Genomic DNA, 19,451 nt, shown 5'->3' with positions numbered 1-19,451 from the left:
ACACACAAAACGAGCCTTCCGCGCGCCGGGAGAAGCTCCCCGGCAGCTTTCGTGAGGCGGGGTCATACTTACACTTCTGGGCTGGGTAGCTGGGGTGCGGCTGGTGGTCTGTGCTGGTTGGGATAGAGGCAGGTTGCTTGTCACACCTGTTGCTAACTGAAGAGATAGCACAGGCAGCCTCAGAGTCTGGCAGAGGGCTCAAATCCGCACAACCCCAAGGCCTCGCTACTCTGCTCAGCAACAGGCTACTGGTCTTAGCGCTGGGTGGCTGCTTTGTTGATGTCCCCATTTTCCAACTTAATGCATTCACAGGAGACTAAAGCTTTTTAAAATGCATATTAAACCATGAACAGGATCATGGGACATAGCACGGCATTACAGGTGGGAAATATGGCGTACAATGACATAAAAGCAACTACGTAAAGCCATAAATTCGCAGAATTTTGAAAGCAAAATTCTAGGAACCACTAGCTCTGCCAAGAGCTTCATTCATCCAGGGCAAGGGGAGGCACCAGCACCACAATTTAGGTGGAAAGCTCCACCCAAGGAATCCAGATTATTCTGGGCAAGTAATCACTAATCTACTGCCAAGGCTGATTGACAGAACAGGGAAGAGAGGGCGACGGAGGTGCATGTGGTGAGAAGGATTGAGGAAGAGGCTACAGATGAGGTATCAGTGGGCCACTCCTCAGCCATGACGGAAGGACATCAACAAATAATATCTGAGATGGTAAGAGTCTAAAATGTGTGATGGGAAAAGTGTCTCAATAAAATAACTGTCATAGTGAAGAATTTGGGGGAAATCACTGAAGGTATGATAAAGGAAACATTAAAAAAAAACAAAACAGAAACTCCAGGGAAAAGTAAGGCTATATACAAAGGTGGAAATGTAATCACATACACATCTGCAACAAATGGCACGATCAGAATGATGGAAACACAGATTATCGTATGTCAGTTTTTTAGGCTCAGCCAACAGCCGAAAGTGAGAAGACCCAACTGAAGTTACAGGAGAGGATGCACATACATGTTCTCCACCTTGGTGATGGGAGAGTGAAAGTGGGAAGATGGCAAGTCTGGATATGACAGGGGTAGGAGAGGTGAGGGAGATGATGGGCGCCAAGAGGGGGGGCAAGAGATACTGTCCCCAGCTGATAGAACAAGAACTAAGGAGTAAGTGTTTTACTTGACCAAGGTAACCCATAGGCATATCAAACAGTGACATAAGTCGTTTGGGAGGAGGGGGAGTAGAGAGGTGATAAAAGACCCCAATTCTCATCTCTAAAGAATTCTCATTCTTTAAAGCCAGAAGTCAACAAGCAACGTCTAGATAAAGTCCAGAAATAGAAGTATGGGGAAACAGGTTATTTACATTATTTACAAATAAGGAGGTTAAGTGCCAGATGTACCCAAAGACAGCCATGGAGACTGGGACTAGGAACTGTTTTTCCCAGTACAGTTTTATTTTCTCTAACTATAGTCTTCCCTTGGTGTCAGGGATGGTACAGGGGATTGGTTCCAGGACCCACCACAGATACTAAATTCCATGGACGCTTAAGTCTCATGGTCGGCCCTCCATATCCAAATCCACGGATTCAACGAACCACAGATCGTGTAGAACCGTACTGACTATGGGAAAAAATCCACGTATACGTGGGCCTGCGCAGTTCAAACCCGTGTTGTTCAAGGGTCAACTGGATATGCATGCATTGCTTTACAATCTTAAAATGAAGAGACAAGTGAACAGGAAAGGCCCACACCCACCCCGAGGAAGCTCCTACCCGCTACGAAACCTTCCTCCCCTCCCGACTAGACCCTCATCTTAACCAGCCTAGTTCCAGAAGACTATAAAGAGCTCAGAAACCTCAGTGTTTGTAAACCTTTGTAAAGCCCACGTTCCTCCACAAGATTCATCTACACTGTCAGCAAGCAGTGAGCGCTAGCAGAAACCATTAGACGTAAGAGGAATCAGAAAACGAGCCAGTCTGTCTGCTCTGACGCCAACCATCACCCAGGGTGCTTTGGTGAGTAAATAGGGGAAAGTGAGAAGCCTTGAGCTTGCTGTCCTGACCTGGCCTCCAGTGACCTCCCGCTCAGTTCCCTTCGGCCCACACTCCAAGATAACACGGCAGCACTGCCTGAAAAATGCTTTTTCCTCCAGCTGCTGACAATGTGGGACCTTTCCCTCCCTCCCTGCCCCCCCTCCCCATCTCATCATTAGCCTCCTCGGGATGATCTTCTCCCCACTCCCCAACCCCGGCGCCAAATCACCAGCATCTTCCAGGCTCCTGGCCTCCTCTCTCCAACTTCCCTTTCTACCCTCTCGGACACCAGGGTGCTTCAGGCCGAGGAGGAGGGGGAGGTCAGCCAACAACGGCCCATGGGCCAAATCCAGGCCAGTGCCTGTTTTTCCAAGTACAGGTTCACGGGAGCACAGGCTCACCCATCTCTTTGTGTGTCATCTGTGGCTGCTTTCATCCAACAACGGCAGTCGAGCAGTTCTGACAGATACTGTGTGGCCCTCGAAGCTTAAAATATTTACTCTCTGGTCCTTTACAGAAAGTTTGCCAACCCCTGGGCTAGGTAACACCTCCTCCACCTCAGAACTGGGATACGATGTGTCTCCCAACCGCCTTCCTGCACGCAAGCTTCCCTGTCCCAACAGATTCCATACTCCCAGGGCATCACTAATCTTCCCAAGGCCCGTTAATCTTCCCACATGGATTGCACCACTTTGTTGCTCCAAAACCTCAACAGCACCCCGTCTGCAGCAGTATTTCCAACTTGAGCCCTTCTCACTCCACCTTTGCAATTTTGACACGTCCACTCAGTTCGTGCTTTTATTTTAAACTCATTTTCAACTTAAGTCAAACAGAAACTCTTATATCATCACCAAAAGCAGGAAAGCAATAATACCTGCCATACACAGAAGACAACTCTACAAATCAACATAATGAAAACCAAACTGCAGTAGAAAATTCTAGGTGGGTGCCATGCTGCTGAAGTTAAAAAGACAGATATCAAAAAAAAAAAAAGAAGAAGATATCAAAGGGATGAAGAAGATACCTTAGCACCAAACTGAACTTGTTCTCAGAGATGTAACCAGAGGACTGAAGGGGGAGTGAGAAGTGAGCTTTTTCAACAGGTGGTTCAATCGTATTTAATGCCAGTATTTAATGCCAAGTTCGTGAAGTCAGCTCGTGCCACTCCCCCTGGTGCACTCGCAACCTGAATCCCACTTTCCAGACCTTCGGGAAACTTTCTCCAGCCACCCTAACAAAGGACATCCCTTCTTCCTCTATGCACTAAAAGAAAATGCTTGGTTTTCAGCTGAAGAGAATGACTCGGCAGAGAGAAACATCCTAGAGCTGAAGGACCTTGAATTAAGCAGAACTGTCCTCACTGAAGACACCTTCTTTGAACCCTTCTGGAATGCCCTCAAACCGGTTTAGGAGGGTGCAGGGGAAAGACCCTTTGGGCTAGAAAAGAGGACAGCTCAAACTGCACAGAAGGGGAAAACCAAAAGTCAGTGTCAGATAATCCCCCAAAACAGCCTACCAGGTTATCCCTCAAGTGGAAAGGGTTTTACAGAAAGATCATCTACCTAAAAATGTTCTTTTTTCCTCTGAATGCTCAAGTACCCTCATCCACTAAATGCAGGCGTTGGGACCTCAGGGATAGTTTCACAGTTTCATTTCCTGTGGTCATTTCTCTGAGGGCAGAAGAACTGCCCAACCCAAATGCATCTTCTACGCCCCCCCAGGTCAGCAACGGAACCCTATGTCTTTGATGTGGAACCCCAAGAAATCAAACAAGTACAGGTAAATCCTGATCCGTTTGGAGAAGTGCCTGAAAGCCACCTTGCCCCGCCACTCCTTCGCCCCCACTCACCCGCCCAGGGCACCCCCAAGCATCCCTAAGGACCCACAGTTTGAAAATCACGGCCCTACACCCTTCAGCTTCTCCCTCTGGCTTCTCCTCATGGCTCCCCTCTGCCCGTGTGGACCGTGACAGCACCATTCGCCCACCAGGGGGCAACATACCAGAGCCTTGGTTGGAGCCTAAGAGAATGGAGGAGGGCGTCTCCCTGGAGCCAGAAAGGTCGAGGGTCTAGAAATACAAAAAGAGAGAGATGGAGGCAAGGCACTGGGGCCAATGCAGCCCCCCCACCCCAGGGAAGCCCAGGGATCCATGGGGGCGCTCGTCACGGCCCCTACAGCACCCTCGTGCCCTCTGCCTGGCGTGCTCAGGCGGGGGAGGCCAGGTCAGCCGGGGGCCCTGCACCTGTGCCCTTTTCTGCTCTACCTCCCCAAAACACAGCACTGGGGGCTCCTCACTCAACTCTAGAGCCACGGCTTCAAGAACACTGGTCCTCAGCTCCCCTCTCTGACCTACCGCCCACCCCAGATTTCTGCCACATCCCAAAAGGAAGTACAGCCGTCCCTCAGTACCCGAAGTGGGATGGTTCCAGGAGCCCCCAAGGATACCAACATCTGGGGATGCTCCAGCTCCTTCTATACAAAAAAGGCCTAGGACGGTGAATACAGTGGGCCCTCTGTATCCGAGGATTTCGAATCCATGGATTCAACCAAACATGGATGGAATTTCGGTTGGTTGCATCCAAGGATGAGAAACTCACGGATACAGAGGGCTGACTGCATATTACATCAAATTATATCAGTTCACTTTTACTTCACCTTAACCTCTTACTAGGCAATAATATCAATGAAATCAAATGGGTTTTAACTGCTGGAATGACTTGCTTTTTTCCTAATAGACATGAAATAAATACATAATGACTACAGATGTAAAAAATGATCAAGGTGCCACCTAAAGTAATGTTTGCGTGCAATTACATACACCACACGCTGGGCAAGTAGGAGGTGGAACCTGTGTGTCCAACAGAGCGGCCACCAGCCTCCTGGGACTACCTGTATTTAAATTAACTATAATTCAGTAAAATTTAAAATCCAGATCCTCAGTCACACTAGCCACGGTTCAAGTGCTCAACAGCTACATGCGGCTAGTGGCTCCCACACTGGGCAGAGCAGATACTAAACATTCCCATCGTCTCAGAAGGTTTGGGGACAACGCTGCCCTAAACATGCACCTTGTGAAAAGGAGCCCTGCTAAGACTGTCACCCCCACCTGCAGCCTGAAGACAGACAAACCTCCCTACAGCACAGGACCCGCCGGGGTGGCGGGCACGGGGGTGGGTCTGAGACTCTGCGTGGCCCAAAGGCATGTGGGATGGAGACTCACCGAGCCACCGTCCTTGCTTTTCTCGGCTGGCGTCTCCTTCTCTTTCGAGGTGCTGGTTTCCGGGGGGGCTGCCTGCGTGTTGGAGGAGGCCCCCTGGGATGACTTGTTTAGTGTTTCCGTGTTCACCTCGGCGTCTGCTTCCTGCTGAGGCGCGGTAGCTGAGGGCGAAAGGGGACAGAAGCCAAGTATAAGCCGAGCGTGGTGGCTCCCGGGCCCACGGGGAACCCCGTTCTGCGCAAACCACCACCTGTAAGAGACGCAGCTGCCACCCAGGCCCACTCAGGGCACAAGCACAGGCCCAGGGTGGCTGGACCAAAGCTTTCCAGGCGCAGGAATTCCAGACTGGGCATGAAAATATGTTCATTTCGAAGAGTCTGTGATTCAAGTTTTATTAAATCGTTCTGGAGAGAAAAGAATGTTCCTGAAACAAACACCCTGTAAACTGCTGTTCCAATTACTCATTTCATCGTTTCTAATTTTAGACCAGTTTTCACCTCATGTTTTACCCTATTAACAGCAGAGTTAAGCGCTTCTGACAGACCACCCAGGCCACAAATCCTGAAATATTTACTCTCTGGACCTTCATAAAAAAAAGCTTACCAACCCCTGCCCCAGAGCTTCTCAAATTTGGGTCATTCGTGTATCACCTTTGAAAAACTTGCCAATCCGTAGATATACTCCCTTATCATATTATTTATGTTACTTGTATTTAACTTATTTTATTTATTTTTGGGTGCGTTGGGTCTTCGCTGCTGCACGCAGGCTTTTCTCTAGTTGCGGCGAGCGGGGGCTACTCCTCGTTGCAGTGCGCAGGCTTCTCGTCGCAGTGGCCTCTCTCGTTGCGGAGCACGGGCTCCAGGCACGCGGGTCCCAGCAGCTGTGGCTCGCGGGCTCTAGAGCGCAGGCTCAGTAGTTGTGGCACACGGGCCCAGCTGCTCCGCGGCATGTGGGATCTTCCTGAACCAGGTCTCAAACCCGTGTCCCCTGCATGGGCAGGCGGATTCTTAACCACTGCGCCACCAGGGAAGCCCTGTTATTTGTATTTAAATAAATTATTTGAAATGGAGACTTTTATTTCTAAGCATAGAAATCTAATATTAGCCATAAATAAATGCTAACTGTAAAATAATCACTAATAAATATTATTAATAAATTCTAACTAGACACTGTTTCCTGCTGGAGTCTCCTAGCCTGGGATCTGCTTGCTCTGTATTAGAAAGAGATTTCAGGGGACTTCTCTGGTGGCACAGTGGTTAAGAATCCGCCTGCCCATGCAGGGGACACGGGTTCGAGCCCTGGTCCGGGAAGATCCCACATGCCGCGGGGCAACTAAACCCGTGTGCCACAGCTACTGAGCCTGCGCTCTAGAGCCTGCGAGCCACAACTACTGAAGCCCGCGCGCCCAGAGCCCGTGCTCTGCAACAAGAGGAGCCACCGCAATGAGAAGCCCTCGCACTGCAATGAAGAGTAGCCCCCGCTCGCCGCAACTAGAGAAAAGCCCGCGCGCGGCAACGAAGACCCAACGCAGCTAAAAATAAATAAATAAATAAATAAATTTATAGAAAGAGATTTCAAAGACCGATCAGTTCCAAACCAACACCTTTTCCTTCACGTGAGCGCTGGGATCGCTTATTTAACGCCCTGAGTCCAGGATGGGCTCCACTGTGGGGGGCCGTCCTGTGCATCTGGCAGGGTGTTTATTTAGCAGCATCCCTGGCCCCTGCCCTCTCGATGCCAGCGGCACCTCCCTCGGTTATGACAACCACAAACGTCTGCAGTCATTGCCAGGGTCTTTGGAGAGGGGACAGAGACAAAAACTGCCCCCGGTGGAGAACCAACCACGGCAACTCACATGAAACTAAAGTGATCACCACAAGCCCCGCGCTGTGGCGAACAACACTGTGGCCAAGGAGACCAGAGGTTCGAAACACCTGTGTCTGGAGTCTCGGCTCCACGTCTGTGTGCCGCTCTCTCGTGTGTTAAGAGTCACACAGGTGGTGAGCGAGCATGGCGAGGGCCCTGTGGTTCAGGGGGAGCCAAGAGCCCGCCCTCCGCAGCCTGGGCCAGGAGGTGCCCCCGGGGCCCTACCTGACTGGGTGCAGGACTTCATGTGCTCCGGCCAGTGGGCCTGCTGGCAGGGGTAGTCACAGTAGCTGGTGTTCCAGCAGCAATAGAAGATGGCCTCCTTCTTGCAGTTGGCGCACCACTGCTTCTTCTTGGTCTCGTCCACCGCCTGCTGCTTCTCCAGCTCCAGCTGCTTCTTCACCTCGGCGATGAGCCGGTCCCGCTCCTGCTCCAGGCTCTGCCGCATCTCAGCCATGGTCAGCTCTGCCAGGGGAGGGGAGGGGAGGAGGAGGGGGGGGAGGGGAGGAGGGGAGGGGAGGAGGGGAGGGGAGGAGGGGGGAAGGGAGGGAGGAGGGGGAGGGGAGGGGAGGGGAGGAGGGGGGAGGGGATGGGAGAGGGGGTGGGGGGGGGGGAGGGGGAGTGGGGGGGGGGGGGGCGGGGGGGGGGGGGGAGGGGGGGAGGGGAGGGGAGGAGGGGGGAGGGGAGGGGAGGGGAGGAGGGGGAGGGGAGAGGAGCAGATGCCAGCTTCATCACCATCGTCCCCGGCCCAGGACGTGGGGTCATTCACACCAGGTCAGAACATGGATTCCAACGGACTCGGGTGTGGATCCTGGCTTGGAGATGCCCTGGCTGTGTGATACCCCCTGGGTGAGTCACCCAGCCTCCCCGAGCCCCAGTGTCTACATCTGTAAGATGAGCATCCCTCACGCTGACCAACAGGGCTGCTCGTGATAATGAACGTCAGGTGCCAAGGATGCAGATAAGGGGGCCCCATGGGGATTCTGCAGGAAGACCTCAAATAAACCCTTGAAACGATTTCCACTAAACTCACTTTGAATTTTATCATTAGTATAAGCCTTTTTTTCTATCAAATACTTACATAGCACCTACTATCTGTAGGCACTGTTGTAAGCACTTTATAAACATGAACTCCTTTAATCCTTTTATACTACTAATCCTATGAGGTAAGCATTACTATAATACCCCTTTCACAGATGAGGAAACTGAGGCACAGAGCTGATAAGAGCAGAGCTGGGGCTACAACTTGGACATGCTGTCTTCTTGGTGTGTGGCTCTAATCTACCAGACGGGGCATCGTGACTGATCATTAGGCTAATGAAACAACGATCAAACTGCCCACGCTACTGAGATTTCTCTCAATTTTACATCAGACAACAAGTGCAACACCTGGGAGCAACCTGCACACCGGAATAAAAGAAAAATAAATGGTTCCTCGATTCCTTAAAATCCTCTTCCTGAAATTTAAAAAACAAACAAACAAAAAAAAACACCCTCCAAAAAAACACCAATAAAGAAAATTAACCCCTGGTAAAGATAAAAAGCACTTGTATCCAGACACAACATTTCCAACACTCCCAACTGCCTTCAACATGTATTTTTTTCAAATGTGTGGCCAATATTTTTAAATGAAACGATTCTGCATAAAAATAGATTCCTTGACTTTACAAGAAAAACAGGAAGAAGTGACAACATTCCAATAAACTTCCCTCCTGGCAACAAGGGAAGGAGCAGGGCGGGGGCGGAGCTCTCCTGGTGGCTTCCGAAGGACTGGAGTTTGCGTGATTTAAACAAGTATCACCTGCAACCAGGTGGGCACCCCTGGGTCTGCCTCCCTAACAGAACCTCCCAGTTGCCAGCGTTCTGACTCTGAGGCTGATACTACTCAAGGGTCTGAAAGAAACTGCTCTGCCTTTGGGGGGAGACCCTTTTACAATATCCCCACAGAGCAGTAAGCGAAACATCAATCTATCTACAATCCATGAACCAACGCCCTCTCCATGACGTGGGGCACACAGGAAGTATCCAAGACCTTAAGATGCCTGACATTCAGTGGTTACGAGGAGGAAAGTCTGGAGCCACAGCGCCCAGACGTGAACTACAGCTGTGTGACTTTGCACGTGCCTGTGCCTCAGTTTCTGCTGGAAATAACAGACCCCTTTTCATCAGAAGGGTCTCTGTGAGAATTAGCTAATTCATGAAAACTTCAGCCGGTTGCTGGAACAAGGTCAGAGCTCATAAGCAGGAGCTGCTACCAAGGCTGTTGTGACGACTTTGTTGCTGACGTTGGTATTCTGAAAAGAGGAAAGGAGGGTTCCCTCCAGCTCCAGCCTTCATATCTGGTTTCTCCAGGTCAGACTCTCCAGGATGCTGTGGTCTCCCCACCAGTGGTGCATCCCCCTGCCCTACTTTTGATTCAATTCACATCTGGGCCGAACGCCAGAGGTGCCAAGAAGCTCACATCCAGAGCCTTCCTCAGTGCAGACCAAGTCAGCAGGACTTACCCAAGTTGTGTTTCATTTCCGAGAGCTCCTGCTGGTGCAGCCACTGGAGCTTCTCTATCTCAATCCTCAGCCTGCGAATCTGTAAGGCGAGAGAAAGACTTTTTACAAAGTGCATCCGGGTGCCTTTTACCAACAGGGCTTGGAAGCTCCAGCTCTCACTACAGGGTTAACGTCATGTGCTGAGGCTAAGAGCGGGCAGTCTGTGCTGGTCTCCCGACAGCTGCAGTCAGAGAGGTGGGCGCCAGCGGGTTAACCCAAATCCGGGAGAACTTCTGCTTCAAAAAGCCAGATGTGAGTCAGCTGTCTGTTCCAAGAAATGCTCTAGGAAAAGCCACTTAAAGTAAGAAAAGAAGACCAGGTTTTCATAATCAATAGTACGTCAAAGGTTTGATGAGGATTTTGGTCTAAAAAATGAAACAAAAACAAATAAAAACAAGCTTTATTGTATCTCTTACCTAAGATTTTGGGCAGGGGGGGGGTGCATGATCATTCTCTTCAAAGTCCAAAGCTTAACATTCCTGGAAACCATAGGGTATTTTGGGGGGTAGGAGTAAATTTGGGGCCCAATTCATTTGGAGGGAGGAAAATGTAAACCCAATGTGAACTGATACAAGGCTGTTGGCAGTGCTGAATAATCACGATGGTTCTCAGCTGGGGTGATTTTTGCCCCCCTCCCTCCCTCCATGACACTGCAGTGCCTGGGGACGTTCTAGGTTGTTTCTGGCATCCCGGGGGTAGAGGCCAGGGATGCTGCTAAACGTCCCAGATGGACAGAACGGCCCTCACCACAGCGAATCATCTGGCACAAACGTCAGTAGCGCCAAGTTGAGAAATCCTGATTTACCAGACACAGTGGGAACATCTGTACTGTTTCCCTGCAGAAAACATTGTATCTAATTGTGGGAGGGGGCTGCATATTACCTCATTAAAATCTGGAAAATTCTGGCACATATCTGGACCCAGGGTTTCAGGTGAGACATTAGGGACCCATACTTTCAACTCCACGCCAGTTAAAATGAACAAAAAGGAATGAAGTACGGTAGCAGGTGGGGGTGAGGATGGGGAGGTTTTTCTAAGACAACATTTCCCCTTCTTGTTTGACGTCCCAGCACAATCATAAAGAGGGTCACATCAGCAAAAATACCCAAGGAGATTCACCATTTCTCTTGGGACCTCCCTTAAACCTTTACATTCACACGGTTCTCTGTTGAAGGCCTATAGGGACACCTTCCTGGAGATGTTTTCCTCTTTGTCTGGGTGCCAGCCTCACCCTGCCAGGTCCTCACAGGTCAATGGCTCTGCATGTGACTCCCCCCAGTTTTCCATCATGACTTTCAATGACCTCTAGAAGTCCTGCCATTGTCATTTCCCGCGGTGACCTGTTTGCATCTGGCTTGCAGGGAATTAGCCTAGGAGGGAAATTCAGGGAGGCTTTTTTTTTTTTTAAATAAATGGTCACTTCCTAAGTGGACATTTCAACGTTTTAAGCACGCTCTTCTCTAAGCAATCACCTAAATTAAGGAGGCTGGGGATACACATTCGTGGACAACAAGGATCACTTGTATAAAAAAGTCCAAACTTTGGGAGAAGACGAAGGAGCCAATTTTACGTGGGGTCAAAAGCACTATTGTCCAGTCTCACCAGTGGGAGAACAACTCAAGCTCTGGTTTTGGCTGTTTGAGTAGAAGTGAAGTGATGGCACAGAGCAGGGTGTGTCTCCAGAGCACCAGCTTCCTAGCAAAGTGAAGAAATACCCTCACCACCAACCCCCATCAGCAGAGCGAGCCTGGTGACCAGAGACAGGACCCGAGAGGGATTTCCAGAGAAGCTTCTTCACGGTGCCCCTACAGCAGCCCATAAGACACTCTTAGCAAATTGGGAATGAATGTGTCATCTCTGACCTCGGCTATTGTGCTTCCAGTAGTGTTTTTAGAAAGGTCGTTATATATTTCCGTCATGGTGCCTTTTATTGCATCCATCATCTGAAAGATAAAAACAGAAATGATTCAGGTGATCGCTTCCCTGAGGCTTTTTCTAGATGACATACATCTAAAATCTATCTGCATAAAGCAGCGGTTTCTCCGCTGGGGGTGATTTTGTCCATCCTGGGACACTTAGCATTTTTGGTTGTCATGGCTGGGGGGGGAGGGGGAGAGGGGTGCTGATGGCACTGAGGAGGTGGAAGCTAGGGATACTCAAAACACCCTACCGCGCTCAGAACAGCCCCTGCAACAAAGTTATCCAGCCCCAAATGTCCCTAGTGCCAAGGTGGAGAGCCTGGTATGAACCAGACAGGGTAGGAATCACCCACAAGTTCCCTGTCCCATATCATGGGAGTAGTTCATAGCCATAAAGCTAATTTATAGCCACAGGTTAAAGTGGGGAGACTGAATTTGGCCCCAAGATGGTTTGGCCAGCATAGTGGGCTCCAGGGAGAGATTGTTTTGTTGCTGTTGGTTCTTTAAAATTGTTTCTCCTTAAAAAAAACTATCATTTTATTGAGATATTCATATACCATACAATTCACTCATTTACTACGTACAATTTAATGGCTTTTAGTCCATTCGGTGTTGTACATCCATGACCACAATCAATTTCAGAACCTCTTCATTACCCCAAAAAGAAACTCTGCTCCCCCTGAGCCTTCACCCCCCAATAACCCCATCACCCCCCCAGCCTCTGATAACCACAAATCTGCTTTCTTGTCTCTAGATCCAATCTAGATTATTTCATATACGTGAACTCACACAATATTTGGTCCTTTGTGACTGCCTTCGACTTAGCAGAAAGTTTTCAAGATTTCTCTGTGCCGTATTCCTTTTTAGGGATGAATAATATGGTCCATTGTGTAGATCTAGCTGGTTTGCTATTTTAATGCTTTTGGTCGGGGCATCCACTGCCTTTCCAGTTTGTTTCCCATCTTCCTTTTCTTTAACTATTTGACCCCTGAAGGCATCAGCAAGTCTGTGGCAACAGCTCACGGCCACGCAGCAGGCACCCAGGTGGCTGCTGACGGAATGTGTTTGCAGGGTGGGTTTCTCTTCTATCTCCCACTTGTCCACTGACCTCCCACATCACAGGAGGAAGAGGAGGGGACAGGAGACGAAACGAGGACTCAGATCTGGCCTGGCCGCTGCCGAGGACCCCCTGTGCTTTACAGTTTCTTCCAATTCAGTAAAAAGGCAGGACAAACAGCACCTTCACATCTGATGCCCGAGATCTGTTCCCACCATTACATCTTGCCATCCACAACTCTGAGCCTCGGTTTCCTCATGTATAAAACAAGGATAATAACAGTGCCCCCCTTGCAGGGTATGCACAAGGATTAAATGAGAAAACCACAAGAAGACTGTGGTTCAGTACCTGCCGAGGAGTGGGCAGGTGCTGAACCACAATTCAGTGTGGTTCCTAAAGAAATACCTGTTTGTCTCATTTTCACAGAAAAATTAATTCACTTGAACAAGTAATTGCAAAACTGCTCCCAACCCCCAAAAGAGTAACCCCCCATTCACCCCAAAATGGGAGGAAAATGAATAAAGTATCTGTTGAGATTTCCGCCCCCAGCTTGTCACAGGTGCCACAGGGGGACACTGCCAGCAAAAACACTTTGTGCTTTATGGTCAATCACTCTGTATGGGGCTCCTTACCCACATCCATTTAAAATATTAAAACAAAATTGCTTTACAAGAAAACTTCAGAAAGTGGATGAAATTCAATACTTTACTAATGCCATAGTTACATTCCATTTTAAAGAAATCATGAATTTGCGGACTGACCTTCATTCTTACTTCCAAATATAGCAAAGAAGCCAACAAAGAGCCCTTCTGCCAAAACACACAAATCTGGGTCTTCAACTCTGGGTCACCTCAGACACAAGAAAGTTCATCAGCTACAAAACTATGTCACTGTGTTCATTTTCCTAGCTGCAAAGGAAACGTCTGTCAAAAAGTTCATTCCTCAATTTTGCTCTAAGAGTGAAGGGGGCGACAGTAGGGGATGGAATAAAAATGGCTGCAGGAGCTGAGAGCACTGGTTTGGTGCGAACCACTAGCCAGGGCCGCAAAGCAGCCTCAGTTTTCCCTTCTGTAAATAGACAACTTGGACCAAATCAATGGAAGGTGATACAAAAAGTCAAATCAATTGCAAGCAGAACAAGAAGCCGTTTGGGCAATACCAGACATTTTCTTAAATCAGTTATTTTAAAAATTACCCCGTTTCAATTTTCTTACGATCCTACAACAGATCACATTAGGAAGAAAGGCTCCATTTGGTGCCATTATGTCTTTAACACTTTCATGATAATCTCTCTTTTTAACAAAAGGAAGATGGACTTAAGCTTCAAGCCTTGACAAAGAACAGGATCTGGTGAGGTTAGACTTAATTTTATTTCAACTAGTTAAGTCAATTTAAATAAAAATACTAAGTCAATACTAGTTCAAGGTGATGAACAGGTAAGACAAAAACCTTGAGGATGCCAACAAGTAACTAATACTTGAATCCTTCCTGTTCTGAAACTCCGGGACTCTATAAGAATTCTTGTGTTTTATTCAAAAGGGGGCAGAAATACTAAATAAGAGACAAAGTTATCCCCAAGAAGCGGAGTTGCTTGAAAAAAGCCACATGTAAGAACAATCAACTTGTGGACACTGGACAGCTGTGGTCAGCAGGCTTGGTGTGAATTCACAAGTCAGCTCAAAGCCAGGTTAAGAGCACACTCGCTAGATCCTGGCGGCTACCATCCAATGCCAGCTTGGACGTTCACTGATTATGTGACCCTGGACAAGCTGTGTGACCTCGCCAGGTCTCAGTTTTCTCATCTATAAAATAGGTGTGCTAACAGTACCTGCCTCATCAATCTGTCATAAAGATTGAGTAAGTAACATATAAAACGTGCTTGGGATAGTGTCTGGGCCAGAGTAAATGCCATGCAGACACTGGCTACTGCTAGTATCATCCTACCTAGTGTGACAGACACTCTGAGAAGGCTCCCCATGACCTCAGCCCTCTGGGCTTTGTGCCCTTGTGTAATCCCCTCCAAGCAAGGGCTGGCCTAGTGACCTGCTTCTAACCCACGGAATATGGCAGAGGTAATAGTCCGTCACTTCTGTGATCACTTACATGAGACTGTGACTTCCATCTTGCTAGCAGGCTTTCTCTACCCCTTGCTGTCATGAAGCAAGCTGCCATGCTGGGCAGGCCACAGGGAAAGGGACTGAGGACAGCCTCCAGCCAACGACCAGCCGGGAACTGAGGCCCCCAGTCCAAGAGCCCTCAAGGGAGTGAATCCTGCCCACAACCACCTAAGTGAGCTTGGAAGTGGATCCTTCCGCAGTCACATCTTCAGATGAAATCCCAACCCTAGCAGACACCTTGGAGGCAGCCTGCCAGAGGTCCTGAAGCAGGGGACCCAGCCCAGCCGAGCCTGGACTCAAGACCCACAGAAACTGTGAGATAAATGTGTGTGGTTTTAAGTTGCTAAGTTTTGTAGTGATTTGTTATGTAGCAACAGATAATACACCTAGATAGAATAAAAAGAAAAGGACCAACAGAAATTCATGAGTAGAAAATTATATATACCACTCTCGCCATACAGAACTAAAAAAAAAGATTCTACCTTTCACACTGAACAATAAAGCAACTCCTATCATGAGACTTCAAGAAGTCTAGAAACAACTATCCTCAACTCTTGTCACCCATTCTATCAACTTGAATACTTTACCCGCTGGTAACTAATAAGTAATTTACTCATGACTAAAGAGTCAAGTATTATTATTGCCTACTTAGTAATTTACTAAATACTCTTAGATTATTGTCATTAGCTACTATTAAGGGTTACTGAGGATAGGAAGACACTGGAACTCACCAAAACAGATACCCCACATCCAAAGACAAAGGAGAAGCCGCAGTGAGACGGTAGGAGGGGCGCAATCACAATAAAATCAAATCCCATAACTGCTGGGTGGGTAACTCACAAACTGGCGAACGCTTATACCACAAAACTCCACCCGCTGGAGTAAAGGTTCTGAGCCCCACATCAGGCTTCGCAACCTGCGGGTCTGGCAACGGGAGGAGGAATTCCTAGAGAATTAGACTTTGAAGGCTAGCAGGATTTGATTGCAGGACTTTGACAGGACAGAGGGAAACAGAGACCCCACTCTTGGAGGGCACACACAAAGTAGTGTGCGCATCGGGACCCAGGGGAAGGAGCAGTGATCCCATAGGAGACTGAACCAGACCTACCTGCTAGTGTTGGAGGGTCTCCTGCAGAGGCGGGGGGTGGCTGTGTCTCACCGTGAGGACAAGGACACTGGCAGCAGAAGTTCTGGAAAGTACTCCTTGGCGTGAGCCCTCCCAGAGTCCACCATTAGCCCCACCAAAGAGCCCAGGTAGGCTCCAGTGTTGGGTTGCCTCAGGCCAAACAACCAACAGGGAGGGAACCCAGCCCCACCCATCCGCAGACAAGTGGATTAAAGTTTTACTGAGCTCTGCCCACCAGAGCAAGAGCCAGCTCTACCCACCACCAGTGCCTCCAATCAGGAAGCTCGCACAAGCCTCTTAGATAGCCTCATCCACCAGAGGGCAGACAGCAGAAGCAAGAAGAACTACAAGCCTGCAGCCTGTGGAACAAAAACCACATTCACAGAAAGATAGACAAGATGAAAAGGCAGAGGGCTATGTACCAGATGAAGGAACAAAATAAAACCACAGAAACACAACCAAACGAAGTGGAGATAGGCAACCTTCCAGAAAAAGAATTCAGAATAATGATAGTGAAGATGATCCAGGACCTCGGGAAAAGAATGGAGGCAAAAATTGAGAAGATGCAAGAAATGTTTAACAAAGACCTAGAAGAATTAAAGAACAAACAAACAGAGATGAACAATACAATAACTGAAATGAAAAATACACTAGAAGGAATCAATAACAGAATAACTAAGGCAGAAGAACGGATAGGTGACCTGGAAGACAGAATGGTGGAATTCACTGCTGCGGAACAGAATAAAGAAAAAAGAATGAAAAGAAATGAAGACAGCCTAAGAGACCTCTGGGACAACATTAAACGTAACAACATTCGCATTATAGGGGTCCCAGAAGAAGAGAGAGAGAAAGGACCCAAGAAAATATTTGAAGAGATTATCGTCGAAAACTTCCCTAACATGGGAAAGGAAACAGTCACCCAGGTCCAGGAAGCACACTAGAGTCCCATACGGGATAAACCCAAGGAGAAACACACCGAGACACATAGTAATCAAATTGACAAAAATTAAAGACAGAGAAAAATTATTGAAAGCAGCAAGGGAAAAACGACAAATAACATACAAGGGAACTCCCATAAGGTTAACAGCTGATTTCTCAGCAGATACTCTACAAGCCAGAAGGGAGTGGCATGACATATTTAAAGTGATGAAAGGGAAGAACCTACAACCAAGATTACTCTATGCGGCAAGGATCTCATTCAGATTAGATGGAGAAATCAAAAGCTTTACAGACAAGCAAAAGCTAAAAGAATTCAGCACCACCAAACCAGCTCTACAACAAATGCTAAAGGAACTTCTCTAAGCGGGAAACACAAGAGAAAACAAAACAACAAATAAACAAACCCATAACAATTAATAAAATGGTAATAGGAACATACATATCAATAATTACCTTAAACATCAATGGATTAAATGCTTCAACCAAAAGACACAGGCTTGCTGAATGGATACAAAAACAAGACCCATATATATGCTGTCTACAAGAGACCCACTTCAGACCTAGAGACACATACAGACTGAAAGTGAGGGGATGGAAAAAGATATGCCATGCAAATGGAAATCAAAAGAAAGCTGGAGTAGCAATACTCATATCAGATAAAATAGACTTTAAAATAAAGAATGTTACAAGAGAAAAGGACACTACATAATGATCAAGGGATCAATCCAAAAAGAAGATATAATAATTATAAATATATATGCTCCCAACATAGGAGCACCTCAATACATAAGGCAACTGCTAACAGCTATAAAAGAGGAAATCGACAGTAACACAATAATAGTGGGGGACTTTAACACCTCACTTACACCAATGGACACATCATCCAAACAGAAAATTAATAAGGAAACACAAGCTTTAAATGACACAATAGACCAGATAGATTTAATTGATATTTAGAGGACATTCCATTCAAAAACAGCAGATTACACTTTATTATCAAGTGTGCACAGAACATTCTCCAGGACAGATCACATCTTGGGTCACAAATCAAGCCTCAGTAAATTTAAGAAACTTGAAATCATATCAAGCATCGTTTCTAACTGCAACGCCATGAGATTAGAAATCAATTACAGGGAAAAAAATGTAAAAAACACAAACACATGGGGGCTAAACAATACATTACCAAATAACCAAGAGATTACTGAAGAAACCAAAGAGGAAATCAAAAAACACCTAGAGACAAATGACAATGAAAACACGACGACCCAAAATTTATGGGATGCAGCAAAAGCAGTTCTAAGAGGGAAGTTTATGGTAATACAAGCCTACCTCAAGAAACAAGAAAAATCTCAAATAAACAATTTAACCTTACACCTAAAGGAACTAGAGAAAGAAGAACAAACAAAACCCAAAGTTAGTAGAAGGAAAGAAATCATAAAGAGCAGAGCAGAAACAAATGAAATAGAAACAAAGAAAATAATAGCAAAGATCAATAAAACTAAAAGCTGGTTCTTTGAGAAGATAAACAAAATTGATAAACCATTAGCCAGACTCATCAAGAAAAAGAGGGAGAGGACTCGAATCAATAAAATCAGAAATGAAAAAGGAGAAGTTGCAACAGACACTGCAGAAATACAAAGCATCCTAAGAGACTACTACAAGCAACTCTATGCCAATAAAATGGACAACCTGGAAGAAATGGACAAATTCTTACAAAGGTATAACCTTACAAGACTGAACCAAAAAGAAATAGAAAATATGAACAGACCAATCACAAGTGATGAAATTGAAGCTGTGATTAAAAATCTTCCAACAAACAAAAGTCCAGGACCAGATGGCTTCACAGGTGAATTCTATCAAACGTTTAGAGAAGAGCTAACACCCATCCTTCTCAAACTCTTCCAAAACATTGCAGAGGAAGGAACACTCCCAAACACATTCTATGAGGCCACCATCACCCTGATACCAAAACCAGACAAAGATACTACCAAAAAAGAAAATTATAGACCAATATCACTGATGAAGACAGATGCAAAACTCCTCAACAAAATACTAGGAAACAGAATCCAACAACACATTAAAAGGATCATACACCATGACCAAGTGGGATTTATCCCAGGGATGCAAGGATTCTTCAATATACGCAAATCAATCAATGTGACACATCATATTAACAAACTGGAGAATAAAAACCATATGATCATCTCAACAGATGCAGAAAAAGCTTCTGACAAAATTCAACACCCATTTATGATAAAAACACTCCAGAAAGTGGGCATAGAGGGAAACTACTTCAACATAATAAAGGCCATATACGACAAACCCACAGCAAACATCATTCTCAATGGTGAAAAACTGAAAGCATTTCCTCTAAGATAAGGAAAAAGACAAGGATGTCCACTCTCGCCACTATTATTCAACATAGTTTTGGAAGTCCTAACCACCGCAATCAGAGAAGAAAAAGAAATGAAAGGAATACAAATTGGAAAAGAAGAAGTAAAACTGTCACTGTTTGCAGATGACATGATACTATACATAGAGAATCCTAAAGATGCCACCAGAAAACTGCTAGAGCTAATCAATGAATTTGGTAAAGTTGCAGGACACAAAATTCATGCACAGAAA

General features: G+C 46.8%; 1 protein-coding gene across 17 annotated transcripts in view; it reads right to left on the bottom strand.

Moving 5' to 3' along the window:
* Nucleotides 1-19,451, bottom strand: part of ZMYND8 (zinc finger MYND-type containing 8) — a 131,455-nt gene that overhangs the window by 3,400 nt on the left and 108,604 nt on the right. For 10 of the 17 annotated variants that reach the window (XM_036825486.1, XM_036825492.1, XM_036825498.1 and 7 more), the window contains 6 exons: nucleotides 11,531-11,611; nucleotides 9,630-9,708; nucleotides 7,351-7,590; nucleotides 5,263-5,420; nucleotides 4,044-4,110; nucleotides 73-156 (listed from right to left, as the gene is read on the bottom strand). In XM_036825486.1, the coding sequence (XP_036681381.1) occupies nucleotides 73-156; nucleotides 4,044-4,110; nucleotides 5,263-5,420; nucleotides 7,351-7,590; nucleotides 9,630-9,708; nucleotides 11,531-11,611 (709 nt within the window). The remainder of the gene's footprint in view (nucleotides 1-72; nucleotides 157-4,043; nucleotides 4,111-5,262; nucleotides 5,421-7,350; nucleotides 7,591-9,629; nucleotides 9,709-11,530; nucleotides 11,612-19,451) is intronic. The other 7 variants (XM_036825491.1, XM_036825497.1, XM_036825494.1 and 4 more) reach the window with 1 other exon arrangement.

The sequence above is a fragment of the Balaenoptera musculus genome, chromosome 15 (genome assembly GCF_009873245.2).
Source record: "Balaenoptera musculus isolate JJ_BM4_2016_0621 chromosome 15, mBalMus1.pri.v3, whole genome shotgun sequence".
Lineage (NCBI taxonomy): Eukaryota > Metazoa > Chordata > Mammalia > Artiodactyla > Balaenopteridae > Balaenoptera > Balaenoptera musculus.
This window is presented reverse-complemented; position numbering and strand designations above follow the sequence as displayed.